We start from the raw sequence: 26,203 nt of genomic DNA on the forward strand, positions 1-26,203 counted from the left end.
CCAGGAGAATTAGGAAGAGAGATAGAAAACAAATGGTCAGTTTATTATGCAAGTTTACCAGCAAGAATAGCTACTGGAGAATTAAGAATAAGAGGAACTTTAGGAATAGGACCTAGAATAATTTTTACATTTTATAAGCTCAAAGAAAAATGTATAGAAGTTAAAATACAAAAAGACTTGAAAAAACAAAGTTACGGCTTTTGTAGCAGTGTAATATATACTCCTCAGCAATATGAAGATGAACATAATAGGAAAAAATACAAAAAATATGGAAAATATAAAAAAGAGAAATATTGGAAGAAAAATTATAGAAAACCATGGAAAAAACAAAAATTCATTAGAAAAAGTAGAACTTTTAATAGGACAAATTATAAGAAATTACCTAGAGAAGAAAAAGATAAAAGAAAACAAAGATATGTTAGAAAACCCAACAGTAAAAAATGCAATTGTTTTATATGTGGAGAACCCAATCATTTTGCAAAGAACTGCCCAAAAAGACAAAGACCAAATACTAATAAACAGATAGAAAGACTACATATTATAGAAAACTTAGAAGAAGATATAGTTAGCATAACTAGTGATGATTCATAAATATATAGTATAGTCAGCGATTATGAATATCAAATAGAAGCCATAAGTTCAGATAGTGATTCAGAAAGTGATACTAATATAGATAATCTTTTAGGACAACTCAACCAAGAAATAGGATTAACACCTTCCCAAGAAACTTTCTTTATGATGGAGTGTAATCCAGATACTGAATGTCAGCATAACTTTCAAATAGGATTAGGATTTGATACCACTAGATGCAGCTATTGTAATTGGTTTCCAGCCAAAGATAAACGAGTTCAATGTTTATTATGCAGCATAACTTATTGTGTAGTCTGTCTAGAAAAATTAAATATGACACATAAGATAGCCTTAGGAAATACTAAGGAAGATTATAGTCTAGAAAGCAGAGAATTACATTTAACAATTAGAGAATTAGAACTACAAGTAAGAGAGCTTAAAATACAAATACACGAGATAGAAACCAAGACTAGCTTTGACATAGAATGTTTAGAATTAGAAAATAGACAGCTTAAACAACAGCTAGAACAATTTCATAACAAGTACCCTCTAAAAGACAAACTGATTGAAGAAAATATGAATTCATTAGAATTAGTCAACCTAGTTGATTCTCAACCCTTTAGTCAATACTCTAAAGCCCAACCAGATACTACATCTTTACCATTTAATTATCCAGTTATACCTAAACCAAATCTAGTCGAGATCTCTTGTGTAATCAAGTTTGCAGCCAAAACCCTTAGCATAGATGCCATGATAGATACATGAGCTAGTAAATCATATATTGAACAACAAGTAGTTCCCCCAGGATGGAGCACGACTTTAACAACCCCAGCTTTAGTTAGTATAGCAGACGGCACTAAACAGATATACACACATTGCATCAATGGAGCACAAATTAGTTTTCATCATCTAGGTTCTCAAGATCAGCATGTAGAGTGGTTCCCTTTACCTCAGGTTTGGATTGGAAATACCCGACAAAATCATCCTTTCATCTTAGGACTTAATTTCATCCTCAGCTTACAAGGTGGCATGTTACTCAGCCAAAACAACATTAGTTTCTTCAAACGAACTATCCATACACCAACCGCTTATGCCCTTAGCACCATCGCCCATTCATCAGAGTTGCGTGCGAAGCGTGGTGATACCATAGGAGTAGATTCAGTTCCAGCTAGTTTTTTATTTCCAAGTAGAAATATTTTTCCCGACCTAGCTCAAAAATACATACCTAATGAGATAGCAAATACGTCTTTAGAAAATTTAGATACAGAAAATTATGATTTAGAAGAATTTGATTTTGAAACTAAGGAAGATTATTGGAACCTAGAAGATTTTAAACAACCAGCTAATTTAGAATTAATTTTTGCAAAAATAGGAAAAATAAAGAAAAAACCAATATACAAGAGAACCGAAAATGATTTAGATGAGATAATAAGATTAGCTGAAACAACAGAAATTTTAGGAGAACAGCCCATGAAATATTGGGAAAGAAATAAAATTTTAGCTAGTCTAGATATAAAAAATAAAGACTATAGGATTACTTCAGCACAAATAGATCATACACCAGCAGACATAGAAGAATTTAGAACACAGATTAAGGAATTACTAGATCTAGGAGTAATTAGACCCAGCAATAGCCCGCACAGAAGCGCAGCATTTATGGTTAGAAATCATGCAGAGATAAAACGAGGGAAAGCTAGAATGGTGATAAATTATAAAAGATTAAATGATAATACAGAAGATGATAAATATAATATACCAGATAAAGACCAACTCATAAATAGAATACAGACAGCAAAGATATTTAGCAAATTTGATTGTAAGTCAGGATTCTGGCAAATAAAAATGGAAAAGGAAAGCATACCATGGACAGCCTTCTGCTGCCCTCAAGGACATTATGAGTGGCTAGTTATGCCCTTTGGATTAAAAAATGCACCTTCCATATTTCAGCGCAAAATGGACAGTATATTTAATAAATATAGTTTTATACTAGTATATATACATGACATATTAGTGTTCAGTCCAGATAAAAGTAGTCACATAGATCATTTGTATATAACATTAGAAGAATTCATAAATAATGGAATAATAATCAGTAAGAAAAAGATGGTATTAAATAAACCCTACATAGAATTCTTAGGAATGGAGCTAGGAGATGTAAAAATTAGGTTACAACCTCATATAGTCAAGAAAATTTTAGACTATCCAGATAAATTAGAAGATACAAAGCAACTGCAATCCTTTTTAGAAATTTTAAATTATGCACGAATGTATATTCCTAACCTCAGTAAAATAATAGGACCCCTTTATAGTAAAACCACACCCACTGGACAAAAATACTTCAATCAGCAAGATATAGCTCTAGTTAGAAAAATAAAAGACATTTGTAAAAACCTACCAGACCTACAACTTCCCTTAGAATCTGAATACATAGTTGTAGAAACAGACGCAAGTCAATTAGGATGGGGAACAATATTATTAGCTAAACCCAGTAAATATGACAGTAAAAATAAAGAACGCATCTGTAGATACAGTTCTGGAAAATTTAAAGAAAAAGATACAACTATGGCCAGCCTAGATTTTGAAATACTAGGAGTAGTATACGCAATAAATAAATTTAGATTATTTTTGCACAAACCTTTTACAATAAGGACAGATTGTGAAGCCATAGTTAGATTTCATAACAAACTAAACGAGCGTAAATTAAGTACTAGAAGATGGGCAAAATCTTTAGATTGTATAGTAGGACAGGGATATAAAGTAGAATTTGAGCATATTAAAGGAAGCGATAATAAATTAACGGACTGGTTAAGTAGAAAAATTTATTTAGAAAAAGAAGATAACTAGTTTAATTTTTGTGCAGATAATGGAGAACAGCAAGACCATGAACTTTGGAGGATTTTCTCTTCCCATTCATGAAGGCAGAACCAAGTTCAGACCCTTAACAGGGATTGAGCTAGACCCAGTTCAACAGTGTCTTTTAGATAACCTTTGGACCAGCCAAAACCACCCAGCTAAGCGTCTTTCAGCCCTAAACTCTCTCAGCATATATTTTTCAAAAATTCAAAACAAGCCCCTGTCTAAAAGTTTTTCTTTCTATGTAGTAGCTAAAGGAACCAAGCCTGGTATTTACCATGATTGGATAGAAGTAGAACCTTTAGTCAAAAATTTTCCCACACCTCAGTTTAAAGGATTTTATGATTTTGAGTCAGCAAGTACCTATGCCCGAAGACAAATAGGAACCAGTTACTTTATTAGCCAGATAGCTAAAGATTACCTGGACACATTGAGCAAGATGAGATCTACCATCTTTGCTACCAGTGGCGTTCCAGTTAGCCAGACAAGTGGAAGCAGTAGTACAAGCAGCAGTAGTTCTAATCCTCAAATAGATTCCTAGAATCCGCTCCAAATGTGCAGACATTGTGAAGGCCTTTCCAGAAATTTCAAGAAAATTATGGATAAAGGCAAGAAGGTCAGTGAAGAGCTAGACCAGCTCCGAGACGAAGAAAAACAATTGAGAGCAACCATTAGAACCTTAACCAACCAGCTTAAAAAATTAGCTCCAAAAAGAACACCTACCTCCTTACCTAGCCCAGAAATCAAACAACTCACCAGTGAGGAATTTGACCAATTGAGTGCTAGAATGTATTTCTTCAGGCATTCTATCATTCGATCCCTTTGTGAGAAAAGCCAAGTAATGGAAGACCTAAAACCCTATATTTATACCTTAGCTGGAGATAGCAGAAATGACGAGTTAGTCATTATTCAGCAGTTTCTTCAAGATCTCTCCATAGTAAAAGTTGACTGCCCCGGCCTAGCTTACCAATGGACCTATACTTATGAGGATGAAGAGCAACCCTGCTTAGATGAAGAAAGATGCAATAAGAGGTCAGAACTTTTTGGTAGATGTCAGTGTAACCTAGACTTCAGCATTTGCCTTTGCCAGATAAATTTAGCTACATTCGAGCCGCTGGAGATAGAAATTAGGGGCGAAACTCGTTATCTAACAGCTCCAAAATTGTTAGATTACGGCTTTGTCTCTAGACTAATTTTCACAGATCCAGATCAGACAGATAACTTCGGACACAAGCTTGCTCATGCAGTACTGTGCGTAATGGAAGAACATCATCCGTATGTGGAAGCTTTAATAGATAGCAAACTACCAGAGTGGAAGGAAATATGGTGCAATCCAGCTAAACACAAAATGTACCTCAGAGGAACTTCCACATTTCCGGGATACCCAGGACTTCTCAATAGGAGACCCTGGCCATGCAGAAGATTTTCACTCAAAGACCAGCTCAATAAATGGAGAAAATTTGCTAGAAACTCTCTCCTAGCCTATAATGGAAATTATGGACATCTAGTCTGTGAAGATAGACATCAGAAGATACATTGTAATTTAGCCATCCCAGGATATCCATTCAGCAAAGAGACATTTATCGATGAAAGTCAGTACCCAAACTACCAACATTGCGTCTCTCATGAATCACCAGTGATGGGAGAAAATGATCAAGAATGGGACGATGAACCACCCATGGGAGATGGAGATGATTTTTACGACCAACTTTCAGCAGCAGATCTTGACAACCTAGCAGATAGAATGTATGGATAAAAAAAAAAAAAAAAAAAAAAAAAAAAAAAAAAGAGGGGGTCCCACTACAAGACTCCATTAATCTTGTAATATTTCTACGTGACTCTTTCAATCTTGCAAGCATCACTCCATGAGTCAGCATCAATAATTGGCTCACCGTCAAAAGAAGACAAAATCCATGGAAGATAGAGATTCTCCTCAGATGCACGCCAAGAAAAGACAAAAAAGATTTTTGCAGATATTTTGATTTTTGTAGATATTTTGTGAGTCTGTCAGTAATAAAGATTTTTCTTCAATCACTACTTTAATAAAGTAGATATCTCTTATCCTACTTTATTAAAGAAAAGCTGTGAAAATCTTTATACGTGTCTTATAATAAATTATAGTGTCAAAATTTTGTCAAAAAGGAAGGATTGAATGATATGCGATGGGGCCCAAAGTAGTACCCGATATCATTATCCAAATCCTTTATTGATAAAATCTATCTATATCATGATTTGAGTCAAGCATATAATTGTATATATATGGGTCTTGTCATTATATGCATGCCATTTCAATCTTCCGTCAAAAATGGCAAAGTTTTCAAAGATGACATAAGTTTTCAAAAGGCCTAAAAAGCCTAGAGTCTAGGTAGTCATAGATTAGTCTAGGTAGTCATAGGACATAGATTAGTCTTTTGAGTTGTATAAATTGGCTTGCATGCCAACGAAAGAAGCAGAATGAAAAAACGCCACTTCACTCTGCGTTGTAAATTTTCCAACCCTCTCAAAAACCTCTAAGTATATTAAGTTTTTCAGAGTTTCAGAGTCTGTAATATAATCTCTGTAAGTATATTTCTTATTAATATGAAGTGTGAGTAGTTTCTCTTTTTCCTTAAATATTTCGAAAGGGTAATTCTTCTATTCTAAAAATTTATTTTCTTTTTGGAAAAACTAAGTTTATGGAATGCTTGTTTGCTCATTAATATTATATGCTTTGAACCTTCGTAGTATTTTTAATTTTCTATTTTATTACTGAGTGACCTTAGCTGAAGAGCCCGTGAGAGCCGTGGTTAGGCGTTGGAGGGCGAATTGTAGGTAGAAAGGGAAAAGTAAAAAATGGAAAATAAAAATATACTATGTTGAACAAGGCCTAGTCTCAAGGTGGGAGTACATGTAATGAAAACAAACATTTCTTAAAAATAGTTTTTACCATAGAAAATTTTTTAAAATAAAAGGAGAGCAACCGAGTAGAAATATTAAGGAAATATTGTCCATATAAGAATCTCAAAAAAAAAAAAAAAAAAAACCAAAAAGTTGTATGCCCTTAAGACGTAGACTTTAGAAATTAAATTTCAAAAAATCATGAAAGGACATGCCCTTAGACGAAGACCTTAGGAATAAAATTAAAATTAGTATCGAGCTAATACAAGAACTAGAAGATCAGATATTTAGATATCAGTTTCTTTTATCATTAGCATCTGGCAGATCCCTAGAAAATTACAGTTTAAAAATTTCTCAAATAAATAGATAGCTAACTGAAAAACAAAAAGTCTTAAAAATAACCATACAACAATTTGAAGATCTAATAGCATAGTATAACTGTAGAATTAGTCAAATAATTCTCAATCCTATTTCAAAATAGTGGTAAACCACTAGCTCAACCCCACACCCCCACAATTGATAACAAAACCTAAAAACAAATCAGACCTTAAAAGAATAAATTGATAATATAAAAAATTCAAGTGGAAAATTGATCAAACGAAACGGGTATACCCTTATCCTTTCATTGTTTTCCCCTACACTTTTTCCTTCTCCGCTCTCTCTCTCTCTCTCTCCGATCCCACTTTTGTTCCTTTCCTAAGGTGCTTTTGAGCAAAGTTTCCTCTAAAACTCGTCTCTGTGTCTCTTACACAGATCGCTCTGAACCCAAATTTCTTCGTGAATTTTTGTTTTCTTTGATTCTTTTTTCCTCACTTCAAATTCCCAGCATTTCATTTTCTCCACATCTTCTCTCTATCTGTATATTCATTGCATCTGTTTTTTTCTCAACTACTTTTTTTACTAATGTATCAAGAAACTAGGGTTTCGATTCGCAACAATTAGTTGCAGATTTAGGGTTTCCACTCTCCCAATGATGTAGATTCTAGGGTTTTCTTTTTCGATTCATTGATTTATTGTTAATTTTGCTTGGTTGGTCAAGATTGTAGAAGGCAGAAGATACATGACACGTTGATAGACTAAACGTATAATATTTTGGGTTTTTTTTGTTTGGATGTAATTGTTGATTTATAATTTGGGGACTGGAAACAAACATTTGGATGGTTTTTGAATGGTGGTTTTGATGGATCTGAGAGTTATCTGGAGATTTTAGTGTTGGGCAACTGATTGAGGAAAAGCTTGGGTATTGTGTGGTTTTGGATGGTGAATTGGATTGAAGTTGAAAACTAGAAAGAGGTTGGATTATTGGGTTCTTAAAAGGGGGTGATTTGAATTGGGGATCAAATCATGGATCACGTGATTGGTGGAAAGTTCAAGCTTGGGCGGAAGATTGGGAGCGGATCATTCGGCGAGCTGTATTTGGGTATATGTGATTTGTGTTCTCAAATGGCATTCAATTATTTTCCCCAAACTTTTCTTAGTTATGATGATGTTATATTCATGGTTTTTTAATTTGTTTCAGGAGTAAATGTACAAACTGGAGAGGAAGTAGCTGTGAAGATGGTATATACTTGTTTTCATATGGGGACAACTTGATTGTGGTGTTGGATGCTTTATATTTAGGCCAAGTTTGGCAAGTTGAAAAAAAAATAAAAAGTTACTCTAAAAAATTATCACTATTCACCAAAAGTCAAAAATTACGGCCGCATAGCTCTCAATTTTAATTTTTCCCTACACACTAATTTATATAATTTTTTAATACATATTTTTTCATAAAAAGTCAAAAAGTTAATTCAACCACCTATATTTTTTTTTCTCAATTTTTTAGTCTAAAAAGATAAAAAGTACATTTATTTATGATATTCCAAACAACCCCTTAGTAGCTATGCTAAATGTTTTAGAAATTTGGTAGTGATGTTGTGACGATTGAACTTTAATCAACATTAGACAAGGCTATTAAATCTTTCATCAATCAATGGTTCTTTAATATATGTAGTAGTTGGTAGATATGTGGTTGATGATTTTTTTTTTATTATTATTAATGATTTTGTGAAGCAATTTGCTTGTGTGTTTATGCCAGTTCACTTGATTTTCAGTTGTTCACATATGTTATTATAGATAGGTATCCTGCCTTGGCCTCGACTGCTTGTTTGAGTACCAGGGAAAAAAAATTCTTACAGATGCTCTATTTTAGCTTGTTTTAGTACCGTTAAAGTTTGGAAGGAAGATTTTGACCTTTTCTCTAGTTTGGAGGAGGTTCGGAATCAGACCGTGATGTCAGGAGTTCATTCCGAGCAACCTGAAGTCTTTCCAAGTAACTGGAAAATGGCTTTCAAGAATAGTTTATATGTTTTGTACTTAACTAATGGGTAGCAAACTAGTGAAAAGAGACTTATGGATATAGTTTAGATATGGACATATGAGTTGAGCTGTTTTTTCTAGTTTATTTGTCAATGTTTACATTAAAATGAAATGCTAATATGGACTAATATCAATTTGTCTTATCTCCTTATTGGAAGTAATTGGGTATCCATGGTAAGACTCACTTATTGCTTGGCATTGAGTGCAGTTGTAATTGCAGCCCTTGCTTAGGGCTGTTTGGTCGAAATAGTAAGGCCTCGTTTGGGAACAGACTATTTTAGTAATTTTTTGGCCTTTTGACTAAAATATGAGATAAAAAAAACTAGTATGTTTGAGGTGACTTTTTGGATTTGTACGAAAAGATGTGCAAAAAGTAGAGAGAAAATAGTATCTTTGACTTTTTGGTATAGGTTATATTATAGGCTTTTTGGTTTTTTTAGTAATTTTTTGACTTTTAGGCTAAAACAGCTACTTGCCAAACGAGACCTAAGTGACTTTTTATTTTTTTAAAGAAGAATTCCGGATGTTAATTTTTTTTTTTTATCTTGTTTAAATATTTGTTCTACAGGTTGTTAATTTGTACTTACATTTTATGGCTGAAAAAAGAAAGTCGTTTCACTTATAACCTGACCTTATTATGCAGAAGTTGAATTTTTATTTTCTTGCCTAAATATTTGTTCTACGGTTTGTTGATTTGTACTTGCATTTTATGGCTAAAAAGGAAAGTCTTTTCACTATTATAACCTGACGTTATTATTATTTTTATTTCAGGAATCAGTAAAGACTAAACACCCTCAGCTTCACTATGAATCAAAATTATACATGCTTCTTCAGGGTGGAAGTGAGATTTCTCTCTTGGTTTTTTCCTCTTTTGCAATTGCACGTGATATCTTAGTGTTGAGCCAAAATAATTGTGCCAATTTATTTCTTATTTATTGGGTGAAGCTGGTATTCCTCACCTCAAATGGTTTGGAGTTGAAGGCGAATACAACGCAATGGTTATTGACCTTCTTGGACCAAGCCTAGAAGACTTGTTCAATTATTGTAATCGGAAATTCACTTTAAAAACAGTTTTAATGCTTGCGGATCAGTTAGTAAGTATGCTAGTGCATTCGTGAAATATTTTCCAGGTGATTGTAGCTGTTCTACTTATGCTTTTTTTACTTTTGTAAATGTTTTATGTAGATTAATAGAGTTGAATATATGCACTCTAGAGGTTTTCTTCATCGTGACATAAAGCCCGACAACTTTCTAATGGGTTTAGGGCGCAAAGCAAATCAGGTATGTTCCTCTATAGAGTGTTTTTGTATATCTATTAATGTTGGTGTTGTGTGCATACAGACACTGCCATAAGTGGATGCTTTCATTCATTTCTAGTTTTGCTATAATATTTTCTGTTAGACTTCTGCCTGATAGTTGACATTTATAATGAAAATACTGTGCGATTGCGTGGTGTGAAGATCATATTTTAAGGGTTTGAGACTTCAAATTCTTAAAATATGCCTAGCTGCATTTATGTTTTTTTATATTTGAGTTAAAGATAAATATTACACATGCGCATGCATCTTTCATATTAGAATCGAAGACAAACATTACTTGTGCACACACGTCATAATTGTAAGTTTAAATGTGTGAAGGTTGTAAATGGAATGTATATGCTTTTTGTATTTGACGTCTAAGGTTTTATAATGCAATGCAATGTGATGAAATAATAATTCTGAAAAAATTTCCTCTTAACTTCCATTTAAAATGCTAGAGGGTGGAATTAGAAGTTGTGACTTGGTTCATCATAGTAATGGACTTTGGTTATTCTCTATCTCATTGCTGCAGAGTTATATATTTTTGCATCTCTTTTTACCATATATAACACTCTTTCACATTTATGATCCAAAAATACAAAAAATAAGATGGAGTATATGCTAGGTACATAAGATGGAATTTTAGGTGGCTGAATATCTTCATGTTAAAGAGTTTTATGAGTTACTTTGTCCATCCTTGTGCATTATGCAAAAAGTAAATATTGGTAATTCATTGTCAATAAGTCTCGGACGACATAATTACTTCTCCGGCAGAATAAGTTTCAAGGACTACGATCAAGACGCCATCTACAACGTTATTAATGATATCAAATACTCGACAGTCCTTACCGAATTAATGAAAAATTTAGTTGGTTGTCAGAGAGACTTCCATGTATTTGTTAAATTCTAACCAGATCTCACTATTAGAGGAGGAATTTCTTGTATTATATTAACTAATGGGGACAGTAATTGGTTAGATGCAATGTCCCCAAAAATGAGAGAATGGTTTGATGTTAATGTAATCACTGTCATGAGTAGTGAAAAATTTTATTAATTTTATTTATGAAACCACTCAAAGTCCAATTTACTTACTACATTTTCCTTATCATCAACTATTACATCTTGAGTCACATCACTATTTTTTACACTAATGATTGCATTTCCTAAAACATTAGAAAATTCTGCGGGATTCATAACAACTTATCCTCCACGATCTACTTCTTCTTTGCTAACACCAAGATCAACATCACTAGTGTCGTCACCATCTCTGCGTACATCAATCTCAGACAAATTTAGACGACCTCTGCGTTCATGAATAACTGAACCACTTTCCCCAAAACCTCCTAACAACAAATCTCTTCGCCTCTCCGGTAAACCCACAGACTTAGTCCGTTTCAGAATCGGAATGGCCTTCGTTGCAGGACAATGCTAAACATTAACATTTTCATTAGTATATTTTTTAGATAACAACCCTATGGCCTTATCTACATTTATTTATTTTTAGTTTATAATTTATATTCTTTTATGCTTTCTCTAAACTTTCTACCCCCCTCCAATTGAAAAACTTAACCATTGACTTAGCACTATTTTTGGGGATACATTTTGACATGGTCTTAAATATTTTGTTTATTTTATCATGATATTTCCACAATGCAATATTTTATGATTATGTTGGGATGTTATTCATTGCAACATATTGTGTGATATCATGATATATCTATGATGTTTTGCGATGTTGCAACCTCAATGGAATATCTTATCACATCCTTGGAATTCACGGTTATATCATACGAAATATTTTGATATGTTTAGATTTCTAATTCCATGGTTCATAGATACTGTAACTTACTTTTTGATGGATGAATTAATTGAAGAATTACAAAGGCTTTTGTATGGTGAGATGTCATATGCCTAGTCTGGAACTTTGCAAGTCCTTATATAAGGAGTGTGATTCCTTTTATTTTAGTGATTTAATAAATTGGACATTTCGACTACTAAGACTCAAATAGAACATGGAGCAAGGCAAAAATATTTACAAGGATAATTTTTGGCAAACGACGCTTTAAATCCATAATCTAGGGTTCAAACTAATTTCCAAAAAGGAAATAAGAATACAAGAAATCACCAAATGTAAAATTTGATGACCACCTTAAAGAGAGTACAACCTACATATAGTCTAGCTAAGCTAACTTACCACATGGTGAAATAAAAAGTAAGTTCCAAATACAACAAGTGCCATACGTAATTTTTTATTTTTTGATAAATAGCAAGTGCCTTACATAATACCACTTACTTAGTATAACAAGCAAGAGAAAAGTTGCTTATATGTAGTTGTTTTAATGATGAGTGGTGATTAAATGGTTACAAATAACCATCTCAATAACAGGTGGTTTACATGTAGTCAATTCCTAAATAGATTACCTTATGGTAAAGGAAGTTTGCAAACAAAAAATACACGATGGCCTAAATCTAGTAGTGATACCTAATGGTACTAATCATACAACTTAAATTAATTAAAGGAAAATCCAGCTTCTTTTAATTTTTTCTTACCCTTTTTTGCAAAGTGGAATAGACCAGCTTTGGAGAACAAAAGAATCACACCATCAAGCTTTTAAGAAAAGAGTTGAAGGAATTGGATGATCTATGATATAATTTAGGAGTTTTGTCGGTATAGATATTGTAAACCACCTGCTGAGGTTGTTACTTGTAAACCACTTACTATTGAGGTCGTTGTTTGTAAGTAGCTTGTCACCTATTTGTCATTGAGGTGGTTGTATATAAACCACTAGTCACCCACTTGTAGCTTTCTTTGAATTAAGTACTTGTATATTATGATCTTATTTGGTCTATGGGTTGTTTGGTTCAACTTATCTAAGTTGCTTACATTTTTTTTTTTTGTATTCGGGGAGTTTCTGTAAGACTGGTGTAGTTTCTTCTTACGGCTTATTAGGCAAAAATATATTAATTAACCAAATTATCTAGATGTTGAGGTGGGGTGCTTTTGGCTTTTGTTTTTAATTGTCAACTTTTAACTTACAATAAATTGCACTAAATAGGCCCTATATAAAAGGGTTCATAACTTGTGGATTTGAGTTATGTTTGCTGGAAATTGTAGGAATCAGCTTCTACAATCTGATTTATACATAGTTTCATTGTTGATCAGAGTGTTATTTGAGGAGGCCTTCTATTGTGTATATTTGGATTTTATGTTTTTTTCTTAAAACCTTATTTTTTGTTTTGTTTATTTATTTTTTTGGTTTTGCTGTTGCTCATTGTTAAACTGCAGGTATACGTCATTGACTATGGCCTTGCAAAAAAGTATAGAGATCTTCAAACACACAAACACATACCATACAGGTAATTGATGATCTTCCATATTTGTGAAGAATACGAAATAATTTCTGTTCACTTTGATGATCTTACTATCAGCTACTCAACTCCAATTTTGCGATGTAACTTTGCTTCATATCCAAGCTTGGTCTAGGATTTTGCTGTTCATTGTTATATTTTAGACCGGGGAGTAAAGGGAAGTTGAGGGAAATTCTTATATAAGTGAAATGTCTTTTTTTCGGATAAGTATGTATTCGTGGGCTTTCAAATTATGTTATGATGTTGGTACAATTATTTCGCAATAAGTGGTACTTAAGAGTATCCTCTGTGCTTTCTATTGTGTTGTTTTTGCGGAGAGACATAAAAGGGAATTGGTAGGTGTTTTACTCGCACTAATTGTCAATTTATCACAGAATTATTTGTGGTCACTGGTTGTGTCCCATTGGCATGCTTGTTTGAATTTTTAAAGCATTCATTTTGACAGACACGTGAATTTAAGGGGTATAAGAATAGAGTTATTGGCTTGTTGCTACTTAGCTATCCATCTTGTTATTGCTGACTTGAGGTGCTGCTGTACCTTAGTCTACGAAAATGTTTTAATTTGTTGTCAAGAAGGCATGGTAATTATTTTTTTACAAGGAAAAGAAATGCCACCAAAAGGAAAGGCAGAGCCCAACATGTGTAAAATATTGTCTTGAAGAGGAAGCTTGTGTTAAACATAGGGGGTGAACATAGTCCTTAACAGAATCATTTCTGAAGAGAACCATTCCTCTTAAAGGAATCTTATACACAGCAGAATTTACAATTTTTTTTTGATTCCTACCCGTGCTCATGCTCATGTTTTTGATGTATACAGAGCTTTAGGTCAACCACCCATAGAGATAGATAGGATAAATACCTTAAATGCAAATTCCATTTAGCATTGTTCCTTCGAGTTCACTTTAAATCCAAAACAGTTCAATTGTCTGGTGTCAAAAGTATCCACATGAAGCAAATCTTGAGCATGAAGGTACCCTCAAACTTCAGAAGTATTTTGGAGTTAGGACCCTTATTTGTAGAACTTGGTAATCTTGTTCCTAAGGATTTGTTACCTTGTCATACAAGAAATAGTTTTTATCACAATTAATCATTAATTGCAATAAGATTCTTAATTAACAATTAATTAAAGTAATTTTATAAACACTTAATAAGGTTTAACTCTTTTAATTCATTCATATTACATATTGCTCCTATTGTGTGTGACCTTTTATGACTACCCTACATAGTGCTTGTTTGGCACCACTTATTTTCAGCTTAAGTTGACTTATAGCTTAAAATAAGTTATTTTTGTGTGTTTGGTATAGCTTAATGGTGTAGATTATAGCTTTTTATAAGCTGATTTTCAGCTTTTTCTTTGAGTTGGGGAGGAGTTGCTTTTCCATTTAGCTTAAACGGGAAGCTGAAAATTGAGGGGCAAATTTACGTAAATGCCCCTCGTCAATTTCAATTGTTACGGAAAACCTAAGTATATAAACTCCTTTCTCAAAACACTGTTCATTTGCTCACTGGAGAGAGAGAGAGAGAGAGAGAGAGAAAGGTGATTTTCGGTGTGTTGAGGCGATTTTCGGCAAACGATTTCCGGCGAACCGCTATCTCTTCTCTCTCTCTCTCTTCACGATCTCTCTTTTCTCTCTCTCGCTCGCTGTCTCTCTCACGATTTGCTCCGTCAAAACGCCCCATCACCACCGCCACCGCGATCGCAATCTGAAACCTAACCACTACCATCTCTCTCTCTCTCTCTCTCTCTCTCTCCGGCTGCGTTGTTTTCCGGCGTTGCAATCTGAAACACTGGCTGTAGTTAACACTGCCATCGTGATCGACCCGTGCTCTCTCTCTCTTTCTGCGATCGCGATTATGATCTGAAACCCTAACTATTGCCATCCCTCTCGCTTGATTTGCGTTGTTTGTCGTGATCGCGATTTGCGTTGATCTGTGTTGAAACCCTAGCCACTGGTTGTTTGTCGGCGGCGTTGAAACCCTAGAAAAAAAATTGAAGAAAAAGAAAAAAATTAATATTAATTAAAAAATCAATATTAATTGGTATTAATTATTAATAAATTAATATTGTATATTTTTGTAATAAATTAATTATTAATTGATACTAATTAATAACATGTGTTGATTATTAATATTAATTGATACTAATTAATAATTTTAGTATTAATTGAGATTAATTAAGCAATTAATTGATACTAATTAATTTATAATGAAAAAAATTGTTACAGTAATACTTCCATTACATTTTTATCAAATGTATCAATTTTTATATTAGTTGATACTAATTAATACTAATTATATTAACTTTTATTAGTTTTAATAATTTTTTAAAATTAAAACTGAAAAAAAAAATGACAAAATTATCATTTTTATATCATATAAGGGCAAAAAGGACAATTATACAATAAAAAATTATTTTACAGCTTATCAACCAAACACTATTCTGTTGCTTAAATTCATAATCCCGCAGCTGCACCAAATAGGTTAACAGCTTATGTTCACAGTTATAAGTTATAATCTATTAAGGTATAATCTATTAAGCTATAATGGCCCCGCTTGGTAGAGCTGTGAGAAAGTGATTACAGATTATAGCTTAACAGATTATAGCTTACAGCTGTGAGCATAAGCTGATAACCTGTTTGGTGTAGCTGTGGGATTATAGATTTAAGTTGCAGAATAGTGTTTGGTAAATAAGCTGTAAAATAGCTTTTTCTGTATAATTGACTTTTTTGCCCTTATATGATATAAAAATGATAATTTTGTCATTTTTTTTTCAATTTTAATTTTAATTTAAAAAAATTATTTCATTAGTATTATTGTAATTAATTAGTATCAACTAATATAAAAAAATTGATACACTTGATAAAAATGTAATAGTAGTATTATTGTAATAATTTTTTTCCATTATAAATTAATTAGTATCAATTAATTTCTTAATCAGTATCAATTAATACTATAATTATTAATTAATACTATAATTATTAATTAGTATCAATTAATATTAATAATTAATTTTTATTAGTATCAAATAATATTAATAATCAACAATTGTTATTAATTAGTATCAATTAATAATTAATTCATTACAAAAATATACAATATTAAATTTTTTTGACATTTCTGATTTTGTTTTTATTAAATTTTTTTATTACAATTAATAATATAACAATTGCTATTTCTTTAATTTATTATTAAATTTTTTTATTACAATTAATAATATAACAATTGTTATTTCTTTAATTTATTATTCCTTTTCATTACAATTAAATTGTGTAATTTATTTAATGGATATAAATTGCACAATTTATTTCAATATTAATAAATTATTTTTATTATTATTTTGATTAATTTATTTTTTTATTTTTATTTCAATTTATTTTGTTCAATATTATTTTTATTATTTTGTTTTTAATTATTATTTTTGTTTAATTTATTTAATTTTTTTCCCTTCTCTTCCTTCCTGAGCTGCCAGTGGTGGTCTGCAACCCTAGCCGAGATCAACCCTAGCCGGGTGGTCTGCAATAGAGAAAGAGAGAGACGAGATCGAGAGCAGATCTCGCGCGCGAGAGAGAGAGAGAGAGAGAGAGAGAGAGAGAGAGAGAGAGAGCTTCTAGGGTTTCCTCTGGTTTCGAGAGCTTCTAGAGCAGATCGCGCGAGAGTAGATCGTGACGGGGAAGATTGAGATGACGACGACGCTAGGGTTTCCACTCGATTGCGCGCGTGAGTGAGAGAGAGAGAGAGAGAGAGAGAGGAGAGGTCGCGACGATGGATGTTGTGCTGTGTTGAGGGAGAAAATGAGTGTCGGATGCCTTGAGATCGCAATGATGGAAATTACCTCGACACGCCGGAAATCGCCTTCATCGAGAGCGAGAGAGTGAACATTGTTTTCAGATGGGTATATATAATGGCATTTTCGTAAATAATGGAGATTAGGAGGGGCATTTAAGTCATTTTGCCCCTTCCAAAACAGCTGCGCGCATAAGTTGTAAAAATAAGCACCCCAATAGCAACTTTCCATTTAAGCCGAAATTTGGCTTAACTTAAGCCATAATCTATACTCATAAGTTGTACCAAACACATCAATATAGCTTAATTTAAGCCAAAAGCTGATTTAAGTTAAAAAAAGTTCTACCAAACACTCACAATATATAATCATTTTCCCACAGCTCTATCAAACAGGGTTATAATATGAATAAACAAGTGAATCCTTCTATTAATAGTTACCAATGCAATCAATCCTTCCATCATATAATGTCCCCGATTAAGCAAATAACACAAAAAATTGTTAAACTTCCAACTCGTGTTCAATCTAAACTAATATAACTTATGTTAAGTAATTATAATTTTTTTTCTTCTTCTTCTAATTAACTACCTTGCCCTATTGTCACATAAGGGCTGTGCGGAAGCCTTGCCAATAGATATGCAAGTGTGTGTGGCGCTAGTTAACTCTCTTCACTAGCCCGCCAATAATGCTCAAAAGGTTTGCAAAAACAAGCAAACACAATACTAATTAGTTGACGAGCCAATAAGTTTGGAGACAAGCCACAAGATAGCAAGCAACAAGTTAAAATTAAAGCAAGCAACACTAGAAAAGTTTTGAACAATTTAAAGGCGAAATAAACTTTTCATTGATCAAAAGAAGGCATTACAATAGTTGAACAATGCATCAAAAGTGCTACAAAAGTTGCCTTAACATTGGCTAGGTTGGGGTACTTTAAAGGCACAAGTGGTTTGGTTCAACACTTGGGTACGCCCTCCTTAATATAGCTTGTTAAGCCATATCCTAGTTGGCAAGAGGAAACATCCACTATGTTTGAGGAGTCGTAATGGATTTTTAAAAATTCTACAAAAAGAGAAATTACAATACTTGGACGCAAAACACCTTTAATACTAAGGTATTTACATAAAAATTTACAAGGCAAAAAGATTACATTTGATCCTCCAAAAGTTAGCCTAAAGTTGCTGCTGGGCAGGCAATGCTGTGGCCTGCTGTGACTGGGCTGCTTCATGGCATGCCTTGGGTTGTCTTGCACCATGCCTTGGGCCTTGGCTTGCACCTGCACCAACAACTTCTTGGGCATGTTTTTGGCTCTCCAAAGGGCACAAATGAGTGTGGCATCAAGGTGTTGACCCTTGGATGGGCGCACCTTGACACCTAGCCAAGTTCTCAAGTCATGTCCTAGAAAATCACATGACATTCTCTCTCTTTACTTGACAGTAACATGTAATCAATAATAAAATTATTTATGTATTTTTCGTTGTCATCTGTTACTACCGAGAGTTGAGACTCATTAAGCAACAATTTCAAATTACTCCAGTACTTGCCATGGAGGTACACTTTGTGAGAGATAATGTGTGTGTGGTTACTATTCTTCACTGTTCAACTTATGATCATGTGAAATATTAAGATTTCTTAGCACTGCATATGAAAAGAAATGATAAGATGGCTTAGTACTTGTGGTTCCAGGTTGTTGAGTTTGTTAGTTGATGTCAGGATATACGATAGCTTGACCAAAATCATGTATTGTAAATATTTTTATACCTACTTGGCGTCTTGATGTTTTACCATTTTTTTATGTATGTTGTGTTGGCCCTTTGATGGACTTGTTTACATGATAATAACTGTGAACTTTTTCTTCTTTTGTCAGTCTTCTGCCTTTGTAAGTTTATCATGAATGCTTATCAAATCTTTTCTTACAGAGAAAACAAAAATCTCACAGGCACAGCTCGTTATGCAAGCGTTAACACTCACCTTGGAGTTGGTGAGTAAAGCTAACTTGTTGCAGCTATTGACCAAAAATGGAGTGTAGCTGTTATTGTCACATATTCACATTTTTTGGACTTCTATGAATTGTCTAATTGTAATTTTGTTTTATTATTTGCAGAGCAAAGCAGAAGGGATGATCTGGAATCTCTTGGTTACGTGCTTATGTATTTTCTGCGGGGAAGGTGGAACATATGTTGGAATTCTTTACTTCACCTATTTATTTTCTTAGCATTTTATGTTTCTAACTTGTTCATATGATTTCTGTCTTAGCCTTCCTTGGCAAGGTTTGAAAGCTGGCACTAAAAAGCAAAAGTATGACAAAATTAGTGAAAAGAAGATGCTTACTCCCATTGAGGTATGATCACATGCTCTCTATGATATAGGATCATGACAAATACAGTTGCTGGGTTATTGGGTCTTGGGTCTGATGTTGTAGAACTTGTGGCCTCCTTCATTGTAAATTTTTTAGCACTGCATAGATTAGGTTATCTAAATGAAATTCTAACATGTTATTTGCAGGTGCTTTGCAAATCCCATCCATCAGAATTCATATCATACTTCCATTATTGTCGATCATTGCGATTTGATGATAAACCAGATTATTCATACCTGAAGAGGCTTTTTCGTGACCTGTTTATTCGTGAAGGTAAAGTTTACTTTTGAATTCCTATCCTTGAATATATATTAGTCTTTTTTTGCAACCCAAAAAAAAAAAATAATAATAATAATAAACTGTGACCTTTAGTATTCTCCCTGAAGCTGATACCAGCTTCAATTAAGAGAGGTGTCTTAGTTTCTTATGTATTTTCTGGACAATGTAATTAGTGCAGGTTATCAGTTTGACTATGTATTTGACTGGACTATTTTGAAGTATCCACAGATTGGTTCCAGTTCTAGAGCACGGGTTAGTAACTTAGTACTTCTCATATTTTCTGGCAGTTGTTCATACTTGTCTTCATCAAATGTCCCTTACCTTGTTGTTCTCATGCTTTTTCAGCAGCCTGCTGGGAAATTGCCTTTGAACCCAGGACCATCTGCTGAAAGGACTCCGGGTATATTTCTTTTCTCAGTAAATTTTCAAATGATCTAATACAACGCTTGTTGTTTGTATGGGTTAATTGGTTACCTGATTGTCAGATGTAATTTAAGGTCATTGGGCATCTGAGTACTAGAATTTGCTCTTGTAATTTAAGAAAACATTTCTGCAGTCTGTTTTTCATTGTAATGAAAAGAAATTTAGGAGTTTAATTATTGATGTTTTGCCATTGCGTATCACTTCTAGTGAGGCAAGAGACTCGAGATAGATTCTCAGGTACAGTGGAGGCATTTGCTAGAAGGAATGGTACTGTTGGAGTTTTGCATGGTGAACAATCCAGGCACCGACAAAGATCGTCTTCGGAGAATGTACCATCATCAAAGGATGTGGTGAGTAGTGCTGGTAACATTTATTTATTTAGAGTATGTTTTAGTAATGTTTAGATTTATAGTTTCCTGTTTGTATATTTAAAAATTTTGAAAATTGTAGACAAAAACTTGTTTGGTGTCCATTTTTGTTTTAAAAAACTTGTAAACAATTTACAAAATTTACTTGACTATTGTAACCACAAAAAAAGTTAGTTTCACTTGTTTAGAAAGAAATTTTCATTCCTTCCTCCACCTTAGGTTGCCACCTCTTGCTGGAGACTACCTTCGGTCACCACTTCTATAGGCTGGCAACCACCTCCGGCCACCATCTCCAACTGTCGACAATCACCTTCTGCCTCGACCTCTCACTTGTTTTTCAAAACAAGTTCTTAAAACACGTATATACCAAACATGTTTTTTGGTTTCTTTTTGGTTTTATTAAAAGTAAATATAAACATGTTTAATATTTTCTCTAAATGAAAAACAGTTTTTTTTTTAGCACCAGGTAAAGTACCATATATATTAACCATAGGGTAAGGAGATTACAGACCTTGCGAGTTTATGTGCTGGTTCAACCAACACTCTATGCACTTTAGTTACACATAAAAAGTGGAGGGCAGAACTTAACATCAAAATACCTTGTAACACTACATCTACCTCCCAATCATAACAATATTTTTGTGCACAGCTATCAACTAAAACTTTACAATCAGTAAAAAGGGACAGGCATGTAATTTTCCTCGTAATCGCCCACTTGATAGCTTCCAAAAGAGCTCTTGCTTCTGCTAGGAATGGAGACGCCAGCCGAGTTGAAATCCCTCGTTGATATACCTGCAGTTGATATTCATCAAAACAAACCCATGCAATTCCTGCTGCTCTTGTGACCTGCTGCCATGCTCCATCCACCACACAAGTAAACAGCTGAAAATCCTTAGAAACCACACAAGTATTGGCAAGAACACAACAGTGGTTAGAAGATGAATCCTTCGCCAGTGCAAGCTGATAGTCCAGACTAGCATTTGTAACATCTATGGAATTGTTGGCCCATTGCTTCTTAAAATCATCAACCAGAAGTAATGTTTGTTCAATGGATAATTGTTCATTTTGAAAAACCCGAAGGTTACGCTGTCGCCAAATTGCCCAAAGGATAGCCACAGAATGGAGAATAATCTCATCCTCTTGAACAGAAGTTATCCACTCCGTCCGCCAAATGTGAAAGCCAACAGGTTGACCGATTGAGAAATTCAGACCCAAAGTTGTGCCCCTCCAAACTCGTTGAGACTACTGGCACTCAAAGAAAACATGCTCTCTGGTTTCCTCAGATTGGCCACATCGAGCACATATTGTATCAATAGGAACGCCTCTTTTGCGAAGCTGCCATTTTACCGGAAGGATATTATGAAGACATTTTCACAAAAATAAGCTCAATTTAGAGGGCAAGTTTAACTTTCACAAGTTTTTCCAAACGAAAGTATCCACTGTATTAGCACTAGCAGTTCCCGCGTGTCGATGTTTTATAGCCAACCAATAACCCGCCTTAACCGAAAAGATCGCATTTGTAGTACTAGTCCACACCAATCTATCTGGGCATGAAAAACAGTTTTAAGTGCAAACATTATCAAATGGCACCTTAGTATTATATTGCTTCTGCTCATGATTGTAAGCGCATGAAATGCTCATTTTTCATCCCTGATAGTTTAATTATTGATTGTTTGTGTTACTTTCAGCAACCTGACTCTGAAAGAGGTCGCACTTCTCGAAACGGAAGTAGCTCAAGAAGGGTTGTCGTATCAGGCAGCCGACCAAGCTCATCTGGTGAAGCCAGTGAGAATCGACCAAGCCGGTTGGGTTCGGGCAGTGGTCGCCTGTCTACAACACACAGGATCCAACCTGGTTTCGAGTCTAAATCATCATCTTTCATTCGTGCTCCAGTCACAAGAGGCAGCCGTGATGATCCTCTTCGGAGCTTTGAGCTGCTAACTATTGGCACAGGAAAGCGGAAATGAAGCAGAGACTCAAAAACTATTAATAAGAAATCTGTATTCTCAAGGGCTTGATTTGTATATGTAGCCGATGTGAAGATCAGCTCTATTAGTAAGTTGTTACACATCGATTCACAGATTAAGCTCAAATTTAAATTTCGTCTAGAATGATTTGGGTAAGTTTGTCTTCATCACTGATTCTTGCCATTTTTATATTTCTTGTAAACTCATCAAACAAAAGAGAGGGAGTGCTTATCTCCAGTTTTTAGGGAAATGTTTATATTTTTGAGACTGGGTAGTTGTAATAAGCACTTTGGTGTGTGTTGTATTTTGAGAAACTTTGCTTCAAGACCTATAGCAGAGCATCTACTCTGCTTTCCCTTTGTGTAATACTTTACCTGGGCCTTGTGTTTATAATGGGAGCTTTTTAGAGCATCCACCCAAACCTTAAAAAATGGGAGCCTATATTTACACAACAAATTGTTTCCTTGTACCCTTTATTTTACATTTTTTTATTACATGAAATTATATAAAAATCCTTGAACCTCTAAATTTTGCAAACCCAAATTTTTCTACCCATCCATCCCCTCCCCCACCACCATCCACCCACCCATTATGCCATCTTTGGTGGTGGTGCCACCCTTTTACTCTATGCCCCCCCTAAGCCCCTACCCCTTTCACTGAGAACCCTTCCCCCGTCACGGAGAACGACCACAGCCCCTTACCACCACCAAGGCCTTCCCCCCTTCCCCTGCGAACCATCCCAACGAGGCTGCCTTCATCTTCCTCAGATTTGGAGGTTCTCTCTCTCTCTCTCTCTCTCTCTCTCTTGTGGGTTGCTGGTGGTTAGAGGTGGTGGTTGTGGCTGCCGGAGGTGGCGGTAGGGGTAGAGTCAAGGTTTGAAACATTAAGGGCGTAATGGGAAGTTGAGAGGCTGGAGATAAAGTTATGGGTGTATAAGGAAGCTCTCTTAGCCTTTGTCTGGCATGTTAAGTTTTTTGGCTAAAAAAAGATAAAATAAGTTTTTTAGTTTAATAAGATAAAATATCATATTCAAATCATAATTATTTTATTTTTTCTTTCACAAAAGTCTATTCCAAACGAGTTTTTTTAATTCCAGGTTAAAATAGTTAAAAAGTCAAAAAATTAAAAAATCAACTCACATTTCAAACGAATTCTTATAAAAGTTGTTTGTCATAAATTATTTTATTTTCAAAATTAGGTGGCAAATTGACATATACAAATTTGATATCTCTGCCAATTATATGAAATTTATTTAATATTTTTATTTTAAAAAGATCTTGCCAAGAATTACGTGGTGCAAAAATATTTATTTTTAATATATAGTTTACGTATTCTAAAACACTTACATATTTTTATTCATTCTTTATAATACGTTTTGTACATATTTTTTAATACTAACAAGAGAGGGTGTTTTTAGCATTTCCCATTTTATAAATTGTCAGGGTTGGGGTTTTATATGATTTTAGGCAATGCAAGTATATTGTTTATGATTGCCTATAGGGTCTTCGGTTGAATAGCAAACTATAAGTGAGACTATAACTTAAATCATCTTATATATACAATTTATTTTATTTTATTTTTATGTTGCTATAGTACACATTTAAATGGAGGTATATCATATATATCTTATTACAATGTACATAACGCTTTTTAATAAACACTACATTTAGTAATTTTTTCTCACGAAGATGATTCCTATTATTTTTTACTACAAATGATTTCACTACGTCGGTCATAGTATAACAACATTTATAATAACAATGATTCATGATTAAATGTGTGTTCATATTTCATGTAATTTTGACAATCCCACACTAGATGAGATTATTGGTGTGCTGACGAAGCAACAAACAATCTATTAATTACAATAATGGAATTCCTAAATTGAAGTTATTTATATTCAATTGTGGAGCATATTAATCAAGTTATTTTCAAATAATAAATCCATTAAAGTGGTTCCATTTCTCAATGATGATTAAATTTAAAGGTATGCTTTCAAAGGTAGTAAAAGAATACATCTGGGGCAAATACTGGTCTCAAGCACAATTGATTGGAGAGAATGAGAATACTTCTATCAATTTTAACAAATTGGTTCCTCATAAACACTGAGGAATTTGAATATGGTACCATAATTATCTGTATTCAATGGTTCACAAACTAAAAACAATCGGCTTAAGCAACAAACAATTTGGTAACCATTGAATATAGATAGTTAATGTCATTATCGTAAAAGTAAAAATTTGGTAGATGAGAGTCAGATTTAGCATTCTTCCGTGTACAAATTAAATTAAAATAACTAACAACAATCAAGGTGCTCAAGTTTAACTTGTGTTCAATTCGTTAAAAACTTGTTAAAAATCTACTCGTTATATAGACTAGTCAACTAACCAAGTTTAAGCAATGCTTAATTTTCTAAGCTCGGCTCGAACTTGCTTGGATCAGCTCCAAAAATAACAAATCAAGTTTGAACACATTTTTGAAACCTGTTAAGTTTTCAAACCAAACTTATATGACCTCCTTCTCTTCTCAGCTTGACTCTTTGGAATTAGGGTATTTATCATTTTTATGTTTCCCAAATGGGTCCATCTAAGACTAGACCCCTTTTTTCATCAAATTTAAATGTTATGAAAAAGTGTTCAAAAACCATCTCCAATCTATTCATCAAATTAAGGGAAAGACATTTTTTTTTCATCAATTGAGAATTCATCAAATTAGAATCGGATGAAAATTTGAAAAATGAAAGCATTATATAGATGATTTTTTTTTTCCCTCATCAAATTTGATGAAAAGAGAAATTTGGGATAAGAGGGAAATTTTTAAAAAGATTTTGTTGAAAATTTGATGAAATAGTTGGAGTAATTCATATTAAATCAAATTTTTTTACTCAAATTTAAAATCAAATTAGATGAAAAAAAGTGGTTGGAGATGCTCTCAGCTAATTTTTTTAACAAATATAATGGAGGCCGTAAAAAAAATAAAATAAAAAATCAAGTCCTAAGTTTTCGTTCAATCAGTTATAAATTTTTTTTTTTTTTTTTTTTTCTAGGATAACATTTGGTCAAATTAAATTTGTGACTTTCACACAAATCCCTAATAATTCAGGTCCTTCCCTCCAATTTGCTAGCAAGAATCATGGCCTCCCACATGTTGGTTTTCTTAAATTTGGAACTTCTTCAAAAAGGTTTCTAATCTGTGTCATTTGGGAACAGGCTAATTTAGTAATTTTTTAGTTATTTGGCTAAAATATGAGCTAAAAAAAATTAATATGTTTGGGATGACTTTTTGACTTTTTACGAAAAGATGTGCAAAAAGTAGAGAGAAAAGAAAATCTTTAACTTTTTGGTATGGGTTGTTGACTTTTTGACTAATTTAGTAATTTTTTGACTTTTTGACTAAAAAGGAGGGTTCCCAAACGACATAGCCCTTTTGGTACTTCCAAAAAAATATTTTTTAAGTTTTGAAATCACATGCTTTTGCTATTTTACTTTGGGAAAGCTTGTTGTTTGGTAAAAAAGCTTTTACATGTTTTCAACTTATTTACTTCTTCATTCCAAAATGCTCAAAATAAACTAAAAAATTTAATTTTTTTAAAAGCGAGTTTAAAATCCCATTTTTTTAAGCCACAAGAAAGTTTTACCAAACAGTGGTTGGAGACCTTAGTCTTTGATGTTATTCCATGAGAGAATCTTAGGTTTTGAATACAA

General features: G+C 33.4%; 1 protein-coding gene across 1 annotated transcript; it reads left to right on the forward strand.

The window, feature by feature from the left end:
• The first annotated feature begins 6,842 nt into the window (after positions 1 to 6,842).
• Positions 6,843 to 22,955, forward strand: LOC114306299 (casein kinase 1-like protein 10). The gene is made up of 14 exons (XM_028251512.2): positions 6,843 to 7,720; positions 7,820 to 7,860; positions 9,430 to 9,499; positions 9,604 to 9,752; positions 9,844 to 9,939; positions 13,243 to 13,313; positions 19,023 to 19,084; positions 19,208 to 19,271; positions 19,360 to 19,444; positions 19,609 to 19,735; positions 19,920 to 19,993; positions 20,087 to 20,141; positions 20,372 to 20,514; positions 22,221 to 22,955. The coding sequence occupies exons 1-14, from the start codon at positions 7,645 to 7,647 to the stop codon at positions 22,497 to 22,499; spliced, it is 1,392 nt and encodes a 463-aa protein (XP_028107313.2). The 5' UTR covers positions 6,843 to 7,644; the 3' UTR covers positions 22,500 to 22,955.
• The last annotated feature ends 3,248 nt before the right edge of the window (positions 22,956 to 26,203 follow it).

Source organism: Camellia sinensis, chromosome 7, assembly GCF_055761805.1.
Source record: "Camellia sinensis isolate YWXY chromosome 7, ASM5576180v1, whole genome shotgun sequence".
Classification (NCBI taxonomy): domain Eukaryota; kingdom Viridiplantae; phylum Streptophyta; class Magnoliopsida; order Ericales; family Theaceae; genus Camellia; species Camellia sinensis.